This window comes from Labeo rohita, chromosome 4 (genome assembly GCF_022985175.1).
Source record: "Labeo rohita strain BAU-BD-2019 chromosome 4, IGBB_LRoh.1.0, whole genome shotgun sequence".
Classification (NCBI taxonomy): Eukaryota; Metazoa; Chordata; class Actinopteri; order Cypriniformes; family Cyprinidae; genus Labeo; species Labeo rohita.
The window spans coordinates 45982186-46009316 of NC_066872.1; the positions used below are offsets into that span (position 1 = coordinate 45982186).

Consider the following 27131-nt stretch of genomic DNA (forward strand, 5'->3'; position numbering starts at 1 on the left):
AGAAGAAAAAAGCCTCCTGCAAGTCACTTTATGGGAAGGTTAATATCTGTCATTGATCAGAAGGTGCTTCTAGAAAGAGATGTAAGCGTTCAGCCCTGATATGCTCATTTAGTAACTTATTTATTTACTTTATTTTCATCATAACATTTATATTTCATCTATGATCTCATTATCTATTCCAGATGTAACTCAGTCAGATGATGATGATGTGAGTGACCATCAGCTGTGATTAATCTAATTCAGGTGTCTGATTGTAAATAAATTTGAGTTGCAGTAGTTCCGCTCTGAGCCGCTGGGCGGCGGCAGCACACAGATGAAGAATAACGGGACTGACGGCGAAACCATTGAAGAAAACACACAAACGGTACAAATATATGCTAATCTGTAGTAAACTGTTTTTATGAACACTAGACACAGCTCTGGTAATATTAGTACTTTTTATTGTAGGTTAGGTTGGGTTTAGTCCCGTTTTGAGAGAAAAACCATAAAAAAATAATCAATATGTGACCCTGGAGTCTTAAGTAGCAGGGGTACACACTGTGTGCAGAATTATTAGGCATGTTGATAATCTGGTCATATTTTTTTTCCAAACACATTTTACCAATTCCAAACCACAACAATCTTAATAACTACTGTTAATTTTGTATTTAATTATTTGTAAGTGATATATAATTGTCCGTGAAGGCTGGAAGTGAAAAACTCCTTATATTCAGGTGTGCAGAATTATTAGGCATGTTTTCTTTTACAGATAAAATGAGCCAAAAAAGAGATTTTACCCAGACTGAAAAATCCAAATTATTAAATGCCCATGAGAAGAATGCAATACTAATGCATTACAAGAATTTGCAACGTTAAGTCTTGACCACTGGACAGCGAAATGCTTGTTGAGTCTGCATGGTCAGAAAAAACAGGTGGAGAAGAAAAGATGGATGTTAACTGCAAAAGAATTAGGAATTAAGGTGAAGAATTAGGTGTGACACCATCAGGAACCGTTTCCAGTTCTCCAGCGCCACCATTTTCCAGAACTGCAACCTACCTGGAGTCTTCAGAAGTGCAATGTGTCAGGTTCTCAGAGACTTTGCTTGGTAAAAAATCCTAAAAAATGCCCCTGACTTAATAAGAATAACAAGCTGACGTGTTGTGAAATACATGAAGACAGTTTTTTTTTTTTTTTATTTATTTATTTTTTTTTTTTATAGGCTTTATAGACAGATGAGTTGAGAGTGACTCTTGAAGGACAAGCATCACATCCTCTTGTGCCTCTGATTCAAGAATTTATCTTCCAAAATCTGGCAGTAAGTTTTGGGAGTTCATTTTAGTCCATCTCTGCAAGTCAGACTTTTCAGGATAGGAGACTAAACATGAACTCCCAAAATGTACTGCCAGATTGGAATTGGTAAAATGTGCTTGGTAAAAAAAATATGTGTAGCAATAGCCAAAAATACATTGTATGGGTCAAAATGATCAATTTTTCACCAAAATCATTCGGATATTAAGTAAAGATCATGTTCCATTAAAGTATTTTGTAAATTTCCTACGTAAATATATCGAATCTTATTTTTTTTATTATTAATATGCATTGGTAAGAACTAATTGGAAAACTTTAAATGCAATTTTCATGATGATGTGTACATCTCAATTTTGAAAAACTGACACTTCTTACTGGTTTTGTGGAGCAGGGTCACATATTATAATAGTAACTGCGTTAAACAACATTAGTGATCGTTTCTATTTAAAACCTCTTTAAAAATCATTTCAGTTTTGTCTGTATTTAAACTGATCGTAAATGTTACTAATTCTACTGCGGTTTTTCATCACAGAGATCAAGTTCGCTGAAACACTTTATTCACTTCTCGTCTACAGAAAGAACATCAGCACCGATTCTTTTGATTCGTCTGCAAACGATTCACAGCTTCAGGAGTTTGACTCTCTGTTTAACAGTTGTGACATCAGATCAACATTCTCAGAACGTTCTTCCAGTATTCATTCGAAGTTATCTGGTCTTTAATAATTATTTACACAAAACATTATTTATGCCTTGTTCGTGAAATGTTTTTTCTGTTATGTTTCAGAACGTTCTGGGAATGTTCAAAACTAACCTTCCCATAATGTTTGCAAAATGATATATATTTAAACTGAATGCTTTGAATGCTCAGAAATAATGTTTTCATAACCAACTAGCAACCTCTTAAAACATATTTCTGTTGGTTGTGAGCAGCATCAGACACATTACTAGAGATTCTGATTCACCGATTCTTCTCAAGGTCCACGAGAACGTCATTCAGCAGCCTTACGCCTGATAAGAGCCTGCGCTTGTGTGTGTGTGTGTGTGTGTGTGTGTGTCGCAGCTCTGCGTTTTTTCTCAGTCACCATAGAGAAATGCTAAGTTGAAGTTGAAAACAGGGAAAGGCCTTGGTCTCCATGGCAACAGCAATGCCTTAGTAAACACAAAGAGAAAGATGAGACGCCGAGAGACGGACTGATGTGTGTGTGTGAGTGTGTGTGTGTGTGTGTGTGTGTGTGTGTCCGCAGGTATTTTCTCAGTCCAGGACCGGTTCTGCCTCTCATTCAAATGACATCATGTGATCGAGTGTCGTCTTTGTGTGACCGCGTTCTAACACACATCAGTCAGTGAGTCTGAACTGAAGTAAATGAGCAGAAGCACAAACATCGAACAAAGCTTCTCCTCAGTGTTTGCGATCGTGCGGAGGCTCTTCCTGTGCGCTGAGCCTCTATTTCCTGTCCGAGAGCTTCATTTCTACTGGATTTGTGCTGCTTGAGTCGCCTGTAATGGAAAATTATAATGTCATCCACTCAAGAATGCTTCTCTCCTTCAGGACACTTACAACAAGTGTGTGTGTGTGTGTTTAAAACCAAACACGATGAACACAGTCATTCTACCAAAGTCCAAAAAATACAGTCTAAAATCCCTGATGTTTCAGAAAGCTAGAGGAAACGTCTGACCGCACAGGAAATGCACTTTATTTCATTCAGACGGAATTAAACCTGGTTTCCTGAGTGTGTAAGTGTGTGTGTCTTGGTATTCACTATGTTATAGGGTCCAAATGTTGGTCCAATTTTCACTTTGTGGGGAAATTTTTGATTCCCATATGGAAACAAGCTTATGAAGTGTTTTGAGAATGTAAAAATGTGTTTGGGTGTAGGGTTAGAAAATACAGTTTGTACAGTAGAAAAGCCATTACGCCTATGAAATGAACCCATAATAGTAGGAATAGCAGTGTGTGTGTGTGTGTGTGTGTGTGTGTGCGTTAATGAAACGGCTCATTTTAGTCCGTCGTCTTAGTAAAGGTCAGCCGCTGTCAGTCTTGTGCAGCAGGATGTTGCTCGGCCTTCTGGGACGCCGCAGGAGAGCCAAACAGATGCTGAGACGAGACACGGATGCTGCAGGCCCGTCCTGATCTGTGTGTGTGTGTGTGTGTGTGTGTGTGTCTAGAGACGGTGCATGATTCCAAACTGTGTTTTTGCACCCTTAAAGAGCCCTTCAGGAAGGGAACAGCATTTATATTGCGTACGAATTAACAGTGAACAGCTGAAAAATGCTTTAGTAAATTGATATTTTGAAGGTACAGTATGGAAGCATCTGCTAAATGCATGAATGTGAGTTTGATGTGTGTGATTCTGTCTGCTTTTGGACGCCGACGTTGAGTTTGTGGTTTTCTGTGGTTTCTATTCTCAGACAGACGTGTGTGTAATTATCCTGTGTATGAACACGACACACCCGGCACACAGGACAACACCCACACACACACACACACACACACACACATTCTGCTTCTCCAGTGCTCAGACAATTCATTTCACATGCATTGATAATAATTATGCTGCTTTGCGATACTCTTTTACAAAACAAGTTTTTGGATGCTTATTACATTGAATTTAGTATATATATCAGTGTTATTTTAGTATCTTTGATATACTATTATAGTTTTTATTATTTGGATCACAAAGCCAGTCATAAGGGTCTATTTAAAAAAAAATGTTAAGCTTTCCATTGATGTGTGGTTTGTTATGATAAGACAATATTTGTCTGAGATACAACTATTTGATCTGGAATCTGAGGGTGCAAAAAAATCAAAACATCTAGAAAATCACCTTTAAAGTTGTCCAAATGAAGTTCTTAGCAATGCACATTACTAATCAAAAATGAAGTTTTGATATATTTACAGTAGGAAATTTACAAAATATCTTTATGGAACATGATCTTTACTTAATATCCTAATGATTTTGGGTATTAAAAAAGATAATAATGTTTTTGGCTATTGCCACAAATATACCCGTGCTACTTAAGACTGGTTTTGTGTTCCAGGGTCACATTTTAGAATTAGTTTCTCTTTTCATTTTAAGTTTTGGTAAATTAGTTGTCTTTTTTGTTTTGTGTTTTTAACATGTCCATATAGTTTTTTTTTAAAATTATTTTTCATTTGTTAGTTTTAGTTTATTTAGCTATTTTAGTACTTTAAACTAACATAAAAAAAAGAGAGAAAGAAATGTTGTTGCTGAAATAATTTTGTAAAAGTATTTTTTGTTCCAAGTAGGTTTCAATTTTAGGTACAAATAATAACTGCCAACTACCTAACTAACTAAATAAATACATATATGTTCATTAGTTAATGCATTACTGTCAATGTCAAAATAAAAACGAGGGCATGCATTTTAACATTTCACGTTGTATTCATTCACATTTATGCATGAATGTGGATAAGTAGTAAACGGTACAATTATAAATTAATATTAACCTAGATTAAGAAGTTTTTATCATCACTAGTTCATGATAATTAATGCATTAAGGGTCAATTTTACAAAAAAGTAACGCTTTCCATTGATGTATGGTTTGTTAGGATAGAACAATATTTGGTCAAGATACAACTATTTGAAAATCTGGAATCTAAGGGTGCAAAAAAATTAAAATATTGAGAAAATTACCTTTAAAGCTGTCCAATTGAAGTTCTTAGCAATGCATATTACTAATCAAAGATTTAAGTTTTTCTAATGATTTTTGGCATTAAAAAATTGACCCATACAATGTATTTTTGGCTATTGCTACAAATATACCCGTGATACTTAAGACTGGTTTTGTGCTCCAGGGTCACATTTATGCATAAACATGGATTAACAGTAAACAGTATAATTATAAATTGATATGAACCTAGATCAAGAAATGCTTAAGAAAGGTATCTCTAGCTCATAAAAAATGATGTGTTTTTGTGTTTGTCTGAAATGCTCATTTTAGTCATGCAGTTGTACAGTATGAAGTCTTTAATGATTTGATCACACAGTTTGAAGCTGCCACGTTAGTGCATTGACTGATTACCAGGTTAGTAGTCTGTTTGTGTTTTCTCATTCTGATCCTGTGAGATTTCACCGTGATGTTTGTGTTTCTATCAACTGCAGATGAACCAGGAGACGAATACAAACCAGCAGCTGTTTTCTTTTCATATGTATGAGGCTCACACACACATTTCTGCATATTTCTGTGGGAAACTCCTAGAGAAAATCTACGATACACGGAGAACACGCTCAGACGTCTTTACTGTACACATGAATAGAGCTCTGGAGTCATTAAGGCAGAAATCTACACGTGTTTGTGACAGTCAGGAGTAGGAGGAGAAAAACATGTGGACATGATCTGTCCTGAAACAGGAGAAATATGTCTGTTGATCTGAGATATCATCTGGAGACATTCCACCATCCTCGTTTGAAGTCAGAGAGCCGCGATTATGAACGGGATAGCGCTTTATTTGACGGCTCAAAATATCTGTTGGGTCAACACGCGAACGAGGATGCGGGCCATCTGATATATATCTGTGTTGACATTTCACACAATCCTTCAGTTCAGCCGTAAGAACAAATATACAGCCGCGGGCTTCAGACCGTGGAGAAACACGCAGAGAAAACACACCACGTAGACGGAGAAACACGAGGCACTGATGCGTCTGCGCAGCTCACAATCCAGCGCTGGTGTCTGAACCACAAAAAAACCTGCTTCTTCCTCACTACGCTTGTCTTGTTTTCCAACGTAAAAGATACTTCAATCAAAATACTTTTACTTCAGAAGCAAAACAAATTGTTTCCTGAAAAATGTATAAAAATTAAGCAAGTCTACCTTGAAACTAGAACAAACATCTGCCAATGCAGTCAGAAAAATCACCCTCAGCTCATCCAAGATGTAGATGCATTTGTTTCTTCATCAGACTTGGAGAAATGTGTCATTCCATCACTTGCTAACCAATGGATGTGAATGGGTGCCGTCAGAATGAGAGTCCAAACAGCTGATAAAAACATCACAATAATCCACAAGTAATCCACACCACTCCAGTCCATCAGTGAACATCTTGAGAAGACAAAAGCTGAAACAAATCCATCATTACAAAACATTTTGAACTAAAATACAAATCCATAATCCATAATAACGCCTCCTCCAGTGAAAAAGTCAATCTCCTGTTGTCTCTCTAATCAAAATCCAGCCATACATTTGTTTAAAGCTGATTTGTTTTAGCTTGTAAACGGTGCTTGATCTGTGCAGATTTCTCTCCTGATTCAGACCAGACCACTTTTTCACTGGAGGAAGTGTTAGGATGGATTATGGACTTGTATTTTAGTTAAAAACGTCTCTTAATGATCAGCTTTTGTCTTCTCAAGATATGAACTGAAGGACTGGAGTGTTGTGGATTACTGTGATGTTTTTATCAGCTGTTTGGACTCTCATTCTGACGGCACCCATTCACATCCATTGGTGAGTAAGTGATGGAATAACACATTTCTACAAGTCTGATGAACAGTGATGGGCATGTTACTTTAAAAAAAATAATCAATTATATTTACTAGTTACTACTCACAAATAGTAACTGACAAAATTACCAGGGAAAGCAACTATTGTGTTACTTAAAAAAAAATTAAAATATGTCAAATAACTTGAATGTCCCCAATATTAAATATTTTAAATGAATGAAATGGACACTAAATATAAAAAAATATTACTATAAAACATTGTACAGTATTTTAATATTGCTGTGGGACAATGTGAGAGACACCAATCAAATTCAGTGCATTATTGCAAATATTACCATCATCATTAGTTAGTACATTTTTGATAATTTAGCATTAAACTTGAGTATTATAAATTTAGTAATTAGAATAACCATGAATGAATGCATATTTGTCATGTTGACTGAACTTAGGACTGGTGGTGGTGCTTAAGATATTGTTTGTAATTTAGTGTTTCTATAAAAATAGAAAAAACAAAAAATAATACTAATAAGATAACAAAACTACTACAAAGTGTACTACTAATAACATTATAAAATGCACTAAGGATTAATGCGCTGCTGGGTTCATGAATATTAATCAATGCTGAAATCAAAACAGGGACGATAATAGCTGAGCCCCAGCCAATGAGATTGCCGTTTGCATATTAGTCCCGCCTACTACTGGAGAAACCCGTAGTTCTTAAAAGCTGAAGAATTCTAAAGAAGAATTCTACATTGTAATAGGGGAAACAGTCATTCGATTACTCGTTACTGAAAAAAATAAAGCCGTTAATAATGCTGTTTATTTATAAGGCCGTTATTCCCATCACTGCTGATGAAGACACAAACATCTTATATGAGGACATTTTCAGCACATTGCCATTTTTGGGTGTACTGTCACTTCAAAGAAAGTTTTTGCACTGGAAAACAAGACGGATAGTGAGGAGGCAGCTCATGTTTTGCAGTCTTGTCTTTAGCTGCTGATCTTGGTGAGCATCTTGTTGATGGCCTGTTTGACGTGCGTGGTGGAGCTGCGGCGCCGGGTTTTGCCCTGAACGGCGCGTCTGCGGCGGATCTCCCTGCAGAGCTCGTGGAAGGCCTCCGCCACGCCTCCGCCCGTCCCCACCTGATCCGCGCACGCCGAGCACTCGTAGAACGCGCAGGCCATGTCGGCCGCCAGCCGCTCGCCCTCCTCCGTGGCCACCTGCCGGGCGTGCTCCAGATCCGCCTTGTTTCCCAGCAGCACCAGCGGCACGTGTTTGGGCCGCTTGACCTCGTCCAGGAGGCCCTTCAGCGGAACCACGTCCTCGAAGCTCCCGCGGTCCGTGATGTCGTAGACCAGGATGAAGCCGTCGCCCCAGCGCATGTGACCCTCCTTCTGGAGCACGTCCTCCTGAAGAACACAAACATGACGTTAATAAGGTCACCTGACCTGTGGGTGTGGCCTAGCGCTTAAAAACGAGGGTTGCAGGTTCAAACCCGGTTCGTCACTGGGTTTTTACCGTTAACTAAAACTAAAATCGTTAAAAACTGTGACTTCAAATAAAAACCTAAAACTAATAAATAAAAATTAATAAATATAAACATATTTAAAAAATAAAGACTAATAACAATGACAATAATAAAAAGTTTGAACTACAAGTGAAAACAGAAAATATAATAAAAGTTCATTTAAAATCTTAACGAAAACTATAATATTGTGACAAATTAATATTTAAACTAGACATTAATATGATGAAACCATTGTATTATAAAAACATTTTTAATTGTGTCTTATCTAGTAAAAGCATCTAAAAATCCTTTAAAACAACAAGGTTAATTGAGATGCAACACTACATACAATATTCAGTCTTGTTTTCATAGACTGTACTTTTAATATTAATATTTTGTCTCATTGCATTGGACAAAATGTCATACTACAGCCAAAACACAGCGCTAGAAGAAAATATATGTGAGCCTAGATCACAAAAACTCTTAAGTAGCAATAGCCAAAAATACATTGTTTGGGTCAAAATGATTGATTTTTCTTTTATGACAAAAATCATTAGGACATTAAGTAAAGATCATGTTCCATGAAGATATTTTATAAATTTCCTACTGTAAATATATCAACACTTAAGTTTTGATTAGTAATACGCATTTCTAAGAACTTCATTTGGACAACTTTAAAGGCGCTTGTCTCATTGCTTTGATTCCAGATTTTCAAGTAGTTGTCTCTCAGCCAAATACTGTCCTATTATAACAAACCATACATCAAAGAAAAGCTTATTTATTCAGTGTTCAGATGACCTCAGTTTTAAAAATGTAACTTTATGACTAGTTTGGTGGTCCAGGGTCACATATATAATCAGAAAAAGAAAAAACAGAGAAATAAACATTTAATTTAGATCGTAACATCTCTTTGAAATTGAGAGAAAGGGGATTAGTTAATACCTTGCATTTGTGGACAAAATATTTGTCAAGTATAATTAATTAAGTTGCATGCCAGTTTTAAACACTGGTTCAATAAGAATGGATATTAAATGTTCCTCTTCTCTCATTTATAACCAATCAGCGTCAGAGAAAGCCATTTCAGCCAATCAGCTTTCAGAGTCACTTGAGAGCGCCATCAGAATGTTTGTAGAACTGGGGAACGGAGACTTGAGTAAACATAACAACTAAATATAAATTACTGAAGGATCTGATGAGAAATCAGACTGAAACAAAACAAGAGTTTAGGTGAGCACATGAGCATTTGAGGTGAGCAAATGGTTTATTGATGATTTGACGCTGCATCACATTGAATATCGCTGATTAGAGAGATTATAACGCATCCTTAATTGCTATATGGATTATCTGAAGTTGTCGCAGGATATCTAGATGCAAATATATAAAACTACCCCTGCTGCAGTGTGTTATTGATGATGTGCACGGCTGTTTTTAGCGCACCTGTCCCGCTGTGTCCAGAATCTCCATGCTGACGGTCTCATCGTCGATGTTGGCCTGATGGCGGTAAGTGGACTCTGTCAGACAGACATAAAGCTGTGTTAGCGGTCAGGTGTGACATTCACCTTCATACAGGCTGTAAGAGAACATCCGTGGAAACACACGCTGAGGTGAACGGAGATGCGAATCGACTCCGAACCGAATCACAGCGGCTCACTCAGATCTTTCGTACGTATTCACCACTGATCTATATGTGGTATTCGCCCAGCTGGACTCAGTTCCCAAATGAATCGATTCTTCGCTTCCGACGTGTTCCGAATCATGAGTCGATTCCACTCCAGGGAATCTGTTCATTTGAAGCAGTGTTGCCAAGTCCATGGTTTTTCACGGGTTGTGTTTCATGTCCGCAGGTTTAAGCGACCTCAAAACGTGATATTAAGCCCCTGGAATGCAAACTGTACCAGGCGAACCCTGCTGCCAAAAAAAAAAAAAAGTGTATTTTACCCCCAGAATGCGATTTTTACCGGGGCCAGTTTTGAGTAGCAATTGGGCGGGTTTTGTTGTGAAAACCTGGCAACCCTGCTTTAAACATACAACTGCAGCGCTGACTGCAGCACAAAACGTTCTGTGCTTTTTTTGAACATCTAATTTATTTTATTCTGAAAGCAGTAAACCCATATATCTAGTGTTGTTATTAATATTAATGAAACTAATAAAGCATGCATATTGATGGAATGATCCAAATTATCAATCAAATGTTATCAAAGTTGTATCTTTTTTGACAATAGTGTAGTAACTTGACCATAATTTATAAAAGCTTGTTTTCAACATAGGATTTAAAAAAACTGTCATTTTTACTTAGTGAGAAAACCTACATTTATAAGAAAAAAAGTCCAAATAGTAAGATATAAACTTGCAATTGCAAGAAAAAAAGTCAGAATTGTAAGATTAATAACTCACAATTGAAATTTGTGGGGGAAACAAAAAAAATGAATTTTGATAAGATACATAAACTCATATAAAATGTTACCCTTTGAATTGCTAGAACAAAAAACTGAATTCTGAGTTTACATCTCACAATTCTGTTTTGTTTGTTTCTGCCATGGAAAAAAAAGTCATTTTGACTTTATCTCTCAATCTGAACTCAAGTCGCAATAAATATATCTTTTGTTTCTTTGAACAGAAATCTTCTTGCAGTTGTCCATAATTTTAAAGGAAACTATCAATTTAATTGCATTTTGCGAATTAGTTACAACTTTGTATATTTTATATACATGTCTTGGAATGAAATTATATCAACAATGATTTTTTTTTTAATAAGATATAAGAAGTGATTCTTAGAATTGATTCCAGAACCTGGAATCAGAGCAGCACTATAACAGCATGACCCAGGTGCATTGTGGGACATTGGCTCTGTATTGACCGTACGTCACCGCTCGCATGAGCTGCCAGCACACAATCGCATGCAAAAGCCATCAAACACTGGCTGTGGCTGCGTGCCGTCTGAGGATTGACGTCCTGGACAGAAACGCAGTGTGAATGAACGTGTTTATGAATGTTTCTCCAGCGCCAGTCCAAACGTCTGCTGGTTCTCCGCCAGCGTATCATTCACTCACGAACGTCGGTTCCTCCTAATGTGAACACAAAGAATGAAACCCTCAGCCCTTTGAAGGAATAGTTCAACCGTAAATGATCATTCTGTCATCGTTCGTGTCATTCCAAACCCAGATGACTTTCTTTCTGTCTTCCTTTCTTTCTCCAGGTTGCTCACGCTGTTGGTGACAGGCCGTCCAGCTCCAGAAACACCATAAAGCATCACGTCCGTGTGATACTGTGTGAGGATTCTTCAGGTTCTTTGACGCATTTGAGTTTGGAACAACAGTATAAATTATTCCCTGCTACCTGTAAACAGCTTGGCTTCTATTAAACTCAGATTCAGACTCGTTTTATCTGAGGACACAAATGAATCGTTCTTTATTCCCTGCAGGCGTCTGCGGCGGCGAATTCAATTACGCTTGATGGGTAAGAATGCTCCGGCGTGTTTATCAAAGAGACCTTTACATCCATTTATATTCCACGTGAGCTTCATGTCTCCGTATTTCACTCGCTCGTGAACGGCGTAAACGGTTGATCTTACAGCTCTTCTCGTCTCACTGGGACGTTACATTAGTCACATACAGCTGCGCCCACAGGACGACTGGCATGTACATTTACAAGCAGGTAAACGTTATCCATTTATGTTGTGATAAACATTCAAAATGTGATTGTGTGTGTGTTTGTGTCTCACCGAGCGTAGGGTCGTACTCCCAGATGAATCGTTTGGTCAAGAATCGAACCACCAGAGCTGCACAGAAACACACAGAGAAAGTGATGCTCAGGATGAACTTAAGACCCAGAACATACTGAACACATCCACACAAACTCTACAGACACCGGCTGGACTCAGGTCAGTTGAAGGATCTTTCCACACAAACATCAAATGATTCCACACATACATTTATTAAAGATGCAGATGGAGTAAATTACAACAACGTTTTAGTGCCACGTTAAAAAATGTAAAAAAAAATCGAAGATTACAAGAATAAAGTTAAAAATGACAAGAATAAAGTCAAAATATTACGGCAATAAAGTCAAAGTATTACAAGGATAAAGTCTAAATATTTTGAGAATAAAGTCAAAATATTTCAAAAATAAAGTCGAAATTACGAGAATAATAACTAAATCATTTGTAATTACAATAGATGTGATATTTTAACTTTTTTCTTTTAATATTTCGACTTTTTCCTCATACTATTTCAACATTATTTTCATAGTATTTTGACTTTATTATTGTAGTATTTCGACTTTATTCTCGAATATTTCGACTTTTTTCTTGTATTTCGACATTATTTTCATAGTACTTCGACTTTATTTTTAAAATATATTGACTTTTTTTCTCATAGTATTTCGACTTTATTCTTGAAATATTTAGACTAATCTTGTAATCTTATATATATATATATATATATATATTTTTTTTTTTTTTTTTTGTTTGTTTTTAATGTAGCACTAAAATGCTGTTGTAGTGAATGCACTATAGAGTTGTGCTGTCAGAGTTGTTTATTTGTATTATGAATAGGGCCTCTTCTCCAGCACTGTTGGTTCCGGAAGTGTTTTTCCCATTACTTTTTCCCTTTGGGAATCTAAAAAGTTACTAAAAGTTACAAGCCGTGAACCAGCGGCGTTTCTGCTGAAAACATTGATTTAAATGCGCATGACGCAGAAGCGGAGCGGCGCAGGTATGTGGGTGTCAGTGAATGTGAAGCTGTGTGTGGATGGAGTGAATCTCCGCTCTGCAGGAGCTGAATGAGCGCCGCTCTTTTATGCTGCTGTCTGAAATAATGAGCGTGTGGGAGAGCAGGTGACCTTCCTTCTCGTCCTCTGCATCCTGCGCTTGAAGACTGAACAAAAATAGCGGCGGCGGTTCTGCGGCCCACGGAGACGCGCGTGGATTCTCTTTGACGGGAGGTCGGGCCTCAGTCGAGCGGTTCACATGCAAACAAACGAGCGCAGTGAATCCGCTTACGTAAAGGGGCTCAGATTTCATCTGCTTCCACTTAAAACGTCCTGCAGGAATGTGTGTGTGTATGTGTGTGTGTGAAGAACGTGTTCCCCTCCACCTTCATATTTGACTCCTGGTAAAACATCTGCTGACAGCTGGAGCGCAGCGCTGATTAATGACGCTGGTTTACTGCGGGCTAATCAACACACGGCAGCGTCTCCTCAAAACCTCCAGATGAGGAAATAAATGGCAGCGCAGAAATAAAACAAAACAAGTGTTATATAATATGCGAGTGAATGGCGTGTACAGCACTCGTTCATCTGACAAACTAGCTGACGTCCGTTCACTGTAAATAGGGTTTTTGGCTTTTTTTGTGTGTGTGTTTGCATTTATTAGTTATAGTTATTTTAGTACTTTAACTTAAACTAAACAAAAGTACCATGGTAACTAGCTGAAACATAGAAGTTTTTATTTTCAAAGTAAATTCAAGTTTAATTCAAAATAATAAAATTAAAATTAAAATTAAAATGAAAAAAAAGTTCATTTAAAATGATAAAATATGTAAGTTACAAAAAGTTTAAGTTAAACGTTATATCACTTAATGTTTTTGTTGAAAAAAGTAAATTTTATTTCACAAGATCAGTAGTTCAGAATTGACTAATTCATCCAAAAATAATCATTTTCATCTTTTCAGTGTTTTTCTACTGCGAAACACAAAGAATAGCTTTTGTTTTTGTTCATGCAGTGGAAGTCAGTGCGGTCCAGTGTTGTTTGGTTCCCAACATTTTTGTGTTTAACAAGGAAAAAAGTCTTTTGGAACAACACTAGGCCTAGTAAATGATGACAAGATGATTATTTGTGAGTGAACCCGTCTGTTATTAAAAGCTGAACAAGAACAGTTAGTAGTAATAAAGAAAAACTACAACAAATAAGCTTTTCATGTGTTATTATAGTTATTTTATGAATAAAATGCTTAGTAACTGATTAGATTTTGATGTGTCTTCATACATACTGTGTATAAAACTGTATCCCACAATGCAGTTTTGTATTTTTTGTAAAAAAAAACAAAACAAAACACACATTTTCACCATGTATATATTTTTTCGAACCTTCAGTGTATATGAGGAATAAAAGTAAAGATTTTGGTGTGTGTAACAAAAAAGCTCATTAAAGATATGGATTGAAATGGAAATCTAACTACGCAAATATATAAAATGCAATGAAATAAACTCTTGTTTATTTGTGATTTGGCTGCTGTTCCTGTCTGTGCTGCTCCGCACGGATTGCGCTCATTTATCATCCCACTCCATTAACTTCCTGTCCAGCACAACAGTGAGTAACGACACACGGTATCTGAGCCGCTTCGGCCCGCAAACAGCCCGTCTGTCTGATCGTCTGTGTTTCAGGTCTGATCCCGTGGGGCGAAACCGGACGAGAGACGCAGCAGAATGAGATTCCAGTGAGGAACGGTCTGAGAAATCACTCTCGAGAGAAGAGATGTTTGTGTCATCTAATGCACTATAAAAATATATTTTAAAGTTGTAAATAAAAGATTATTGGAGTACATTTTACAAAAAAAAAAAAAAAAAAAAACTATTTCAGTCTTTCTACTTTCACATTCAATTCAGTTTTTTGCTGTTTCTTTGTAACAGTTTGGGAAATTGTTCCCAAACCAGTTTTCAAACACTTTGTGGCATTCAGCTGCGAGTTAAACTTTGCCTAAAACGTTGAGTGATTTACACGTTTTTAGCTGGGGAAAACAATTCAGTGGTGTTGATGACATCATCTGGTCCTCAGAGGCGGGGCCTAAAACAAGAACCTCCCTCATCCTCAAACAGATAGAAATCTCAGGTGAGTTATATTTGTGGAGTCTTTCAGCTGGCGTCTTTGTCTATTTATATGATGTTGTTTCTTTATCATCCTAAAGCATTTGTTTTGTCTTTGTAGGACGGATCTGAGCAGCTGCTGACTTTCTGATAGCTGCACTGATTCTGACAGGACATGCTGGTTGTTCCATGTGTTATGTTTGGGGTTGTTGATGCGTCGTGTGCTATTTCAAGCCCGGACTTCACGGTTATGAATCGCCTTCTCAAATCCCATTCAGAAGCCTTGTGTTTGACCCACATTTCTCCATGGTCAGGTCAAGAGACTAGAGTATACTCTGAGTCATGAAGATGTTTGATTGGTCAGATGCTGAAAGTGCCTCGATATGATAAATTAATGACATCAGAAGTGGATTATGAAGACAAACAGAGTATACAAAGAGTATTTTTGGTCTTGTTTTTCCAGTACAAACATCTAAACATTGTGAAAGCATGAATGAAGAGAGTTTGATGTCGTGGTGTCTGTTGTTGTTAATGTCATTAGACAAACAGGCTTCGTTATCATCAGTGGATTGATTGGCTTGTGCTGCAGATGATCTGGATGTTTGTTCGTGGAGCTGCTCTCATTCTGGTCTGTTTGGAGCAGATTTATCATTTTCCACTGAATTTAGCTGCAGGATCAATGGATCTCATGTTTACCCTTATTCTTCCCAGAAACTCTCACGTCTATCCCAGCATGCCTCGTTTTGAGCCGATCGAGAGATCAATTAGCACCGGGGGGTCTGAACGTGGACGGGAGCGTCTCTGTGATCGATCTCTCCAGCGAGCGTCACTGAGCGCTGAGGGCATCGATGAGCCATAAACGGCAGATCCCGAGGAGCGTTTGTTCAGAGTCGGCGAGTCCGAGAGCTGAAGCATAATGTTTACGCGCGTCTGCTCAGCCTGTGTTTGTGTCTCTGACCGTCTGTTCACAGCGTAAACAGATTTACTGCTGAAGATGCTGGAGTCACTTCCTCTCGCTGAAGGTCAGCAGCCTGTGTATCTTGCAGAACCTTCCCAGAAGGCCTATGGCCAGCGGATGTTCTCTCGGGCACGTTCGCGCTCCACGTTTGCTTGAGGTCAGGAGCTAAACTGAGATGTCATATGTAGCAAATCCTAGCAACTAGCCTGGAACTTGCTTTACATGTTAAATCAGTTTGCAACTTGTCAAAACATGATAGCAATTGGCAGAACATGCTACAAACATGTTCAAGCATGCTAGCAGCATTCTAAACCATGTTAAAAATTATCAGTGTGTTAAAACATGCTAGCAACTTGTCGAAACATGCCAACAATGTGTTAAAACATGTTAGCAACATGTTAGAAGGTCAAAAAATGTTAGTGATTGTCAACATGTTAGCACTGTGTTAAAACATGCTAGCAACTTGTTCAAACTTGCCAACAACATGCTAAAACATGTTAGTAATAGGTAAAACATGTCAGAAATGTCCTAAAAATATGTTAGCAACTTGGCAAAACATGCTAGAAATGTTCTAAGGCACGCTAGCAACTTAAAACATGTTAAAACGTAGTAATTGGCAAAGTATGTACTAAGAATGTTAGAAATGTGTTAAAACATGCTAGCAACATTCAAAACCATGTTAGAATGCAAAAAAAAGTTAACCACTGTCAAAACGTTATCGGTGTGTTAAAACATGCTAGCAACTTGTTTAAACATGGCAACATGTTAAAAAATGTTAGCAACTGGCAAAACATGTTGGAAATGTACTAAAATATGTTAGTAACTTGTTAAAACATGCTAACAATGTTCTAAGACATGCTAGCAATGTGCTAAAACATGTTAAAACATGTTAGTGACTTATCAAAACGTGCTTGTAATTGGTAAAATGCCAACAGTGTACTAAAAATATGTTAGCGACTTGTTAAAACAGGTTAGCAAAGTGTTATATGTTAGCATCATGCTAAAATGTTACAAATGCTGTCAACGTTAAAACATGCGAAAAAACATGTCAGCAGCTTGTTAAAACATGTTAACGACATGTTTATACATTCTAACAACTTGCTAAAATGTTAATGTAACTTATTAAAACATGTTAAAACATGCTTGCAGTGTTCTAAAACATGCTAACCACTTGCTGAAATGTTATGTTTCTTGTCAAAACAAGAAACATAATCTTATGTGAAATGTTATGAACTTGTCTAAACATGATAGCAATTGGCAAATTATTAACAATGTTCTAAAATATGTTAACAACTTATTAAAACATGCTAACAAACATTTAGCAACATGCAAGAAACATGTTAGGGTTAGGGTTATAACTCATATTAGCAATGTGTTGAACATACTAGGAATGTGCTAGCAGTGTGCTATAACATGTTAGTAACATTTCATTGAGTTTCTCTGAGTTATTGTGAACTTTCAGCTGTGGGTTTTTTTCTGTCAAGCCAACATCAGTTTATCAAACTTTATTCTTCTAGTTGATCAGCTGCTGTTTTATTAATTACTGTTGGTCAGACTGTGCCGCACCGCGTCGATCAGAAATGAACGTGGCCTCTATTTTCCCTCGACTCTCATTCACGCTTTAATGCACAGAAATAATTATACATGTGAACATCACAATGGTCCATTCCAGCCGCAGTTAATGTCCACAGATGGCGTTTCTACAGCTCTTCTAGACATTCATCACGCCGTTTTTATTTCAGCACTGCGTTTGATGCGTCAGCTTCATCTGGAGCTAAGTGAATCCATTATCGGAGCGTACTGTGTGAAAAATGTTCACTGCCATCATGTGCTATATGAAGTATTGTAAAATTGCTGGCTAGTCAGAAACTGGACAAGAACGCAAATGTGATTTCATTTAATCTGAAAATCTAACTTTTTCTTGCAATTCTGTGACGTAAAGTAAAAATTGAGAGGTATAAACTCGAAATTGGGAGAAAAATCCTTCTTTCTGTCAGTCTGATGACTGTCGCTGAGCCTCGTTATGCAGAAATCAGAGCTAAATCCAATTAATTAGTGTCATTAAGGCAACACTGAAACACGTGCGGCGTTTCTAAATGACGCTCGTGTGTTTATATAAAGCTAAAGCGGCTGTGATTGTGTTAATTCAGTATGGTGCGGCCGGACCGTTCCTGTAGAGACCGAGAGCTGAAGAAAGTCCAAACATGCGGCAGATAATGAAGTGATCTGATTAAACACTGAAGCTCGTTTGCGCTCGTCTCTCGGCCCCGTGTGTGTCCGGCCCTTACAAACAGCAGCACAATAGCAGAAGAATAGAGCGCATTCACACCAGCCCTGTGAAGAACCCTAAGTAGGGCGCTTCAGCGGCTCCGGTTTCACACGCTAGTGAAAACGACACGGCTCACGGACGTCACACGCTCGCGGCGATCACGCTTTCCCACGCAGAGCTTCAGAGCCATCGTCGCTCGTGTGATCACCTCCATAAACGCATCAAAAACAACTAACTTCTCATTGTTTGTGAGGGTTTTTGCACTTGCATCTAATATGAGAATCAGACCAGGATTATCAGAATTAACTTTTGGCAAGGGAACATTTTTTCATTATAATTAAGCTTTATTTGATACACTCTCCACCGGTTTAACAGACAAGGCTTAAGCCTAGTCCTAGACTAAAATGTAAGTCTGAGCTGTTTCAAGTGAATGACTGATCTTAAAATATATCAGTGCCCTTGTTTTGTCTCAGGATGCACACAAGTAATTCCTAAGGCACGTTTATAAAAAAAACTTGAATGTCCTATGGCCTAATGGCCGATGAAACCAGGCTTAAAATAACTAAAGTTAAAACTGAAATAAAAATGAACAAAAACATTTAAAAAAAACCTCAAATTAATAAATGATTATACTAAGTAAAAACAATTGATAAAAAACAAATAGAAATAAAAAAACTAATACAAATGACAAACACTAAAATTAAAATATTAATTAAAATTATAATAGTATATCAATTTTACTAAAATAAATCTAATTCTTAAAGCTGTTATTTTAACATCAAGATACTATTATTGTTTTCGTTGATATTTTTATTTCTTTATTTTTGAATTTCAAAGTTTTAAAAGTGTTGTTTTGTCATTTATATTTGTTTGATTCGTTTGACTCTTTAACTGTTTTTACAATTTCAAACTCAACAAACTTGTGTCTGTCAGAGTTTCTGATGGTAAAGTGTTTTGCAGTGATCTAATGACATCCACATGTGTTTTTCGCTTAAATGAACAGATATCAAATAATCGCAGTGGTGTGTGTGTGTGTGTGTGTGTGTGTACTTGTTTTTGCTACATTGTGGGGACCAAATGTCCCCACAAGGATAGTAAAACCTGAAATTTTGGCCTGCGGTCCCCACAATGTTAAAAAAGTATTAAAAATAGTAAATGATGTTTATCTGAAAATGTAACGATGCAAACATGTTTCCTGTAAGGGGTAGGTTTAGGGTTAGGGTTGAGTTAGGGGATAGACAATATTGTTTGGTCAGTATAAAATCTATAGAAGTCTATGGAAAGTCCCCACAATTCACAAAAACAAACGTGTGTGTGTGTGTGTGCATCTCATTGAATCATGTTCAACGCACACAACAGGCTCTTGAGAGCTCCAGTGAACATCTACAGATCCACTTAGAGTGACACACCTGTAAGTGTTCTCAATAGACGTCTTATTAGCGTTGCGAGCGCTAATGGATGTGTGGGTGTGGATGAGTCACATCAGCTTCAATAAGTCTAATCAAATTAAATGTGCATTTGTTGAATGCCGATGGTAGATTTTCTGTTTCTGTTACTAATAATAGTAAAGCAAATGCTATAATGATTTTTCAAATAAAGCTTCATCTTATCAAACGATGCTCGTTCTCTCACAGACACATGAGGGATTCATTTTTGTAAATCATCATTTCAGAAAGCAGCTTTAAACTTTACACATTTAGATTCTGATTTCTTATAAAGGGCTTAGATTTTCAATAAGTCTAATCAAAAAATGCATTTGTTGATGGATGAAGTTTCTGTTACTAATAATAGTGCAAATTATTATGATTTTTATATAATCTTACACAGTTTATGTTTCCATCACTCATTCTTTTGTCTCATTTTCTTAGATCTCACATCGCAGACTTCAGATAAGAGATGAAGCCTCTTTGATTTTGATTATATGCAGTGAGATCCAGTGAAGGACCATCATTTCAGGCGAGGCTCTACACACACACACACACACACACACACACACAGATTCACAGCAGGTTCTGGTGGCATCAGTCTGTGACTCATGAGTGTCATTATTCTGTGGTCATTATCTGAACAGGAGCTCTTCAGTATGTAGATGGACCTCCTCATACATCACACACTCAGGACTGAGAGAGCATGTGTGTGAGAGAGTGTTTTGAGTGTGCGCTTGCACTTGTTATAATCAAACCACCATCACATCACATCACTAGTCCAAAATGTCCTCTCTACTGAAACCTGAGAAACATCAGCTTTCGTAAGCACGATTTTGAGATTCATCTTTTCACACTGAGTGACTCATATGCGTCTATTACAGAAGATTCAAACACTCACTGCTCCGGAAGGAAAAACCATGCATTAAGAGCCGGGGGGTGAAAACTTTTGGAATTTGAAGACGAGGTGAATTTAACTTATTTTGTCTTCTGGAAAACATGAAAGTATGTTCTGTCGCTTCTAAATGGCAGTACTAAATGGAAAAAAATATGATATATAGGCAAAATAAGAAAAATGTGCACATCTCCAATCTGTTCAAAAGTTTTCACCCCCCGGCTCTTAACGCATGGTTTTTCCTTCTGAAGCATCGGTGAGTGTTTGAATCTTCTGTAATAGTTGCACAGAGTCCCTCAGTGTAAAAAGATGAATCTTAAATTCATACAGTCATTTTTGGAAAGGGTTCAAATACACAAAAATGCTGGAAAACCAAAGAACTTGCAGGACCTAAGGGTTTTTCTGAAGAACAGCAGGCAGTTTAACTGTTCAGGACAAACAGGGGACTCATGAACAACTATCACTAAACAAACAAACAGCTGTGGATCATTCAGGAAACAACTATTATTTTCTCTTGTGGACTATATGTAAACATCTTTTATGTGTAATATCTTGCTCAGGTCAGTTCTAAATAAACAATAACATGCACTTCGTATGACCCCTCTAATTTTGGTAAAATAACTATCATTTTGCAGATTCTGACCTCAACTTTTGACCTCAACTGTACATTAAGACCGAACAACTAGGTTCAAAACAGCTACATTTTTCTAATTTAAATACCTTAATCTCACATTCTTTTACTGTTACAATTGAGGTGCTGCACTGGAATTCATGTTTGGTAATGAAACACTAAAGCCCCGCCTACTTTGATCTGATTGGCCATCTCAGTTATTTTGACATTAACGAGTGCAGTTAGACCAGCTTTAAAAATACAACAAAAGATACATTTTGTCATCTAACAGTAAACAGAGCATCATTAAAAAAATCTAATATTCTGTAAACGTGTGTGCTTATGGCTGCACTTCTGATTTATTCATTCAATCTAAAATAAAGTCATATTTTGGAACACGTCTTGGTCCCCCGGCGTAAAATAGGTCACGTTTATTAGCCGATAAATCATTCGTTCATTCGGCTGTGGTTTTGTATGTGTGTTATCTTTAGCATTTCCTCACGTCAAAGCGCACGGCTCTCTGAAAAATGTCATCCGCGATCACTAATTTCATTGCCGCTCCGACATTCAATTTCCTGCACGAGATGTCAGCCGCCGACGTGAATAATAGCATATAATGGATTGGTTTTAAAACGCTTTTAATGTTTCTCTCTGCTTTTGTGTTTTTGTGTGTGTTCGGTGTGTGCGCGTCTGTATTACGGCCGTAACTCTCCTTGTGTTATTGCAGGCTGATATTTATGAAGTCAAAAGCATCTGGCTGGCTCTTTGGTGGTCTGGACGTTCGGCGTGAAACGCTCCTCAGCAGCATCTTCATCACGGCTCCGGACAGATTAAATAGCGTAACACAAACAGTCGAATTTTTCCGTCGTCTGACCGCTCCGTCTCAGACTGATGTCCTGAACTGCACTCGCAGTTAATGCAGAAATCACACTGCTTCCATCCCGTGTGCTAAAACTAATTTCAGACCTTAAAACAGTGATCAATCACTTTACACGTCCATTACGTGGCCGTAAGTCCGCTTTCAGGTCGCACAGTCCAGTTTTGAAATACCAGGTGAGCTGCTTACTTGTTCTCCTTTTACGATTACAATTTTACACTTGATATATAATAACTGCATTTAAAAAAATCTTAATTTTTAATTACGGACTGTTTTGCTTGATCGTTGCACCACTACAACTCAGTGTTTCTGAACGAATCAGGTGAGTAATTCAACAACTAAATTGGAAACGGCACACTAGTATACTACTCTTACTATTTTAGTAAATCTTTTTATAGCAGAAATAGTATGAGTAAGAGAAATAGTAAGGAAAAAGTGCTTCGTTTTGAATGAATCAGAGTGAATCAGTGACTCACTCATTAAGACAGTAACTTGTCGCCACCTATAGGTGATTTCATTTTCATATTTGAAGCATCATGTGTGACCCAGGACCACAAAACCAGTCATCAGTTTTTCGTAACTAAAATTTATATATCATCCAAAAGCTGAATACATAAGCTAACCGTTGATGTATTTGTTATGATAAGGCAATATTTTGCCGAGATACAACTATTTGAAAATCTGTAATCTGAGGGTGCAAAAAAATCTAAATATTGAGAAAATCGCCTTTAAAGTTGTCCAAATGAAGTTTTTAGCAATGCATATTACTAATCAAAAATTAAGTTTTGGTATATTTATGGTAGGAAATTTACAGAATATCTTCATGGAACATGATCTTCACTTAACATCCTAATGATTTTTGGCATAAAAGTAAAATTGATCATTTTTTGGCTATTGCTACAAATATACCTGTGCTGCTTATGACTGGTTTTGTGGTCCATGGTCACATTTAATAGTTCTATATTCAGTCTATGTTATATTTAGCACATTAATCTTCTAACACAATTGTAACTGCAGTGTAAATGCATTCATGCCATCTCTGAGCTGCATTAAACACTGCATAAATGCATCTGTATGCCATATTGTGTGCCACTTCTGCAGTTCAAAATGGATTTTGCTAACATAGATTTAATTTGACTGGTAACAGCTCTATCATGTGTTATTTTAATTGCATTTATTTAAAAAAAAAAAGAAGAAATATGGTGCATACATTTAATGAGGTTAGAAAATTTGCTCTCTTAAAGAAAAAAAGTGTAAATCAGTCCTTTTGTCACTGGTTTAAAAATATATATTTCAGTTTTTATTCAGGCTTCACGATTCCAGTTACAGAAATAGCCACCCCACATTCAGCCCAGAATAAGCTTCCATTAATGCGCTCCAGACCTCATACTGATCTCGTCTCTCTCTCCTCGGCTCAGACGGCAGTATTTCTCCAAACACAGTCATAAACACTCATAAACTGTGTGTGGGCTGATGTACCTGTGAGCGGACGGACATGAGGACACGTGGATGAAGCTCATCGAGACGATTTGGAGACCGAAGCGCGTTCACACTGCCAGTTTCGCTGTGATCGGCACTGTGAGGCGAGGCAGGACTGAATACAGTTGCCATGGCACCTACCAGACCATTCATGACACTCCACTGTACAGGTATGAGACGCAAACACACACTTGTGCTCACAGTCAGACTGTATGTGACTGTATGTGTCACATTAAATCAGTCCGTCTGACGTGTCTGTCGCTCCTGTACTCCAGCACACAGCGTTCTGACTCTAATCTGTCTCATTTATGACCATCCTTTCTGTGGTTTTAGGTTTCAGCTGAACTCTTGTGTGCAGGACAAAACTGCAAAAAATTTGCTTTTTCCTCTTGTTTTCCAGTACATTTAAATTTAAATCTGCTTAAATCAAGACACATTTATTGTAGAAGCAAAGTCTTGTTTTCTGAAAAATATATCATAGCTAGGTGAGTTTTTGCTCATTTTTAAAACAAGGTTAAAAAATAATTAATCTGTATATTTTATATTTTAAATAAATATTCGGATTTTAAAATGAAAAAAAACATCTTAATTTGAAATACGTGTTTTTTAAAATTTAGAATTTGAAAAACTTGTTTTTTAAGATATTAAGCCATTTTTTAAATGTATCAAATGTGTTTTAGAAAAATTTCAAACATTTGAATTTCCAAGGATGAGTCATATTTTCTGTATTTTTTATATTTTAAATAAATATTTGAATTTGAAAATGGTATTAATGTGTCTTAAAATATATTGAAATGAATAATTCTCTATTTAAATATAATATATTAACACTTGTTGTCTTGAAAAATATTGAAATTAGGTGAAAACAAGAAAATATCTACCCATGTGAGAAAAACAATCCAGTTTTTTTTTTTTTTCAGACTGGCAGATATTTGTTCTTGTTTTAATTCTAAACTTAAAATATAAATATAAAATCATCTCTAGTAAATGTATCTTGATTTAAGGATGTTTAGATACTGGAAAACAATACAAAAATATTTCCAGCTCATTCTCAGTTTTTTTTCTTGGTCTTAAGTAGTCTAAAATTTACCCTCTATGGAAACCCTGTAGATTCACACTAATGTTGAACTTTAGACAGCAGCAGTACGGTCTAATGGAAATGTCGCCTGGTTGTGCATATCAGTGTTGGATTTACTTTATCATGAGATATTGGTTTATGTAGTCCATGTGTTAACAGAGTGTGTTGATGTTTGAGTGTTGCGATAACGCTGGATAACGGCGTCTCGCTCTTACCTGACTTTCCCACTCCTGCTCTGCCAAACACGGCCAGCTTCACCTCTGGACTCTTCGCCATGACGATTCAAACGGAACGAGCCAATCGCAGAGTTGACGGAGTCACCGTAGCGACGACATCATCTCCACCTGAAACAGATGACAAACGTAAAACAGCAGATCTTCGTTATAAACGATGTGTTTAATCCAGCACTCGCTCTCAACTAAACATTGGGTTTCTACAGTCAAATATTTAAGCTGCTTGTGTGGAGAAAATCCAGCCAGACACACCATGAAGACGTTTATATGACGAGAACATCATTGGCTTTGTAATGACGGCAAATGAGCAGTGATGAATGGACTCTGATCAGCAGCTTCTGAACATCTAATTAGATGTTTCCTCAAATACTGGATCCTCCAGACTCTGTCAGAACCTGTTTGTAGATGAACTTTTGTCTTACAGCATCTGGATGAGATGATCTGAAACGATTCACTTACTGTGTTTTTTCACATCAGCACCGCAAAAAAAAATCAGGTTCTTACTGAGTATTTTTTGTCTTATTTTACAGTAAAACATTCTTAAATCAAGATACATTTATTGGAGAAACATAATGACACAAGATTTATCAAAATGAAGTGTTTTTTTCCCTAAAACAAGAAAAAAAATCTGCCAGTTGGGTCAGAAAAAAATCATCTTGGTTTAAAAAAAACATTTTTTGAATAGAAAGTTTGAATTTCTGAAAAATGTGAAAATTCAGAATGAAAAAACCTGCCAAATGTGGTCATAAAATAGTCTTTTTTTATGTATCAAATGTTTTAGAAAAATTGCAAATATGAAAATTTTAAAAATTTGAATTTAAAAATGGAAAGTCCTTCCAAACAGGGTTGCCAGATTTTCAAAACAAAACCCGCCCAGGTGCTGCTCAAAACTAGCTCAATCACGTTTTAGAGGGAGTCCCCTGATAAAAATTGCGTTCAGGGGGCAAAATACATGTTTTATGGCAGGGTTCCCATGCCAAAATTTGCATTCCAGGGGTTAAATATTATGTTTTGGGGGTTGCTTTAACCCGCTGACATGAAAAACAACCCATGGCAACAGTTTAAAGTAGCCCAATTCCATGGAAAATTGCAGATTTAGCAACACTGCTTCCAAGGAAGAGTGATTTTTGCAGTGGTGTCCTGCTGATGTTGTGTGATGAAGCGCTCTGAAGCTCCAATTCCAGACTGGAGTGGATATAGATATGATGATGATGATGATGATGAAGGGTCTTGAAGAATCAGCTCAGCCGGTAATGAACATTCAGTCATCATGTCGGATGCTCTGGAGTCCTTCAGCTCAATTGGAAGAACGTGATGTGAACAATGTGAAGATCACGAGTTTGATTTGCAATGATATCCAGACACAAAGCATCATATGACTTCAGAAGAACATTTGTGAGTTAAATCACTGAGTTCTTCTGAACTGATAGATATCAGATGCTACCAGACCGTGATAGTATCACAGTGAGTAATTCATGGTACGACCTGTGTCTCTTTTTAAACACACAGTTTAGAGATTCTCCTAAAGCAGATGCTGAAGTCTCATTAGATTCACTAGTGAATCATGAAAAGCTTTTAATGTGATTGAACATCACACATGTTCACGGACGGATCCGTAAAAGCCAAACGCTGGAGAGCAGAAGCGGGTCAGAACCGGACCAGCACGCTGACCTTTACCAATGACACATCAATAGCAGCTCAAACTTCAACCAGGACAATCAGCTCATTCTCCATCACAATACAAAAACAGACTTGACCTGAATTAGCATGATGAAGTCAGACCTCGTAAAGCTCAGCATCAGATATAATCATCATAGTGTTGCTGCTGCTGCTGATGATGATGATGATGGTGTGACATGATTGTTTTAATAATAATATTGTCTGGACTTGCTTCTGCAGTGTTTCTGAACTTATATATGTAATGTGAGAAGAGAAAGTGCGACTTACCGTGAGAAACACTCGAGTCCGATCAGATCCGATAATGTGGATGAGTGTGAGAGCGCAGACATTCGCTGTGAGAGAGAGAGAGTGTGTGTGTGTGTGTGAGAGAGAGAGCGTGTGTGTTTAAAGACTGAATGATCCGCCCACAAACCCGCATCACACAGCAGCGCAGATCAGCAGCGACTCAACAGCGACACCTGCTGGACACACACACACACACACACACACACACACACACACACGCACAGTCAGAGACCACATACAACACAATATCCGCAACATATTGAACACACACAACATCTACCTTG

At 37.2% G+C, this 27131-nt stretch overlaps 1 protein-coding gene and 1 long non-coding RNA gene across 2 annotated transcripts; one reads left to right on the plus strand and one right to left on the minus strand.

Moving 5' to 3' along the window:
- The first annotated feature begins 308 nt into the window (after positions 1-308).
- LOC127164075 (uncharacterized) lies at positions 309-5560 on the plus strand. Its single transcript, XR_007827589.1, has 2 exons — positions 309-364; positions 5413-5560. It is a non-coding gene; the product is annotated as an uncharacterized LOC127164075 (long non-coding RNA).
- rerg (RAS-like, estrogen-regulated, growth inhibitor) lies at positions 5531-27018 on the minus strand. The gene is made up of 5 exons (XM_051107728.1): positions 26830-27018; positions 24865-24993; positions 11980-12036; positions 9696-9769; positions 5531-8160 (listed from the first exon to the last, which is right to left on the minus strand). The coding sequence occupies exons 2-5, from the start codon at positions 24923-24925 to the stop codon at positions 7741-7743; spliced, it is 612 nt and encodes a 203-aa protein (XP_050963685.1). The 5' UTR covers positions 24926-24993; positions 26830-27018; the 3' UTR covers positions 5531-7740.
- Positions 27019-27131: the final 113 nt, after the last annotated feature.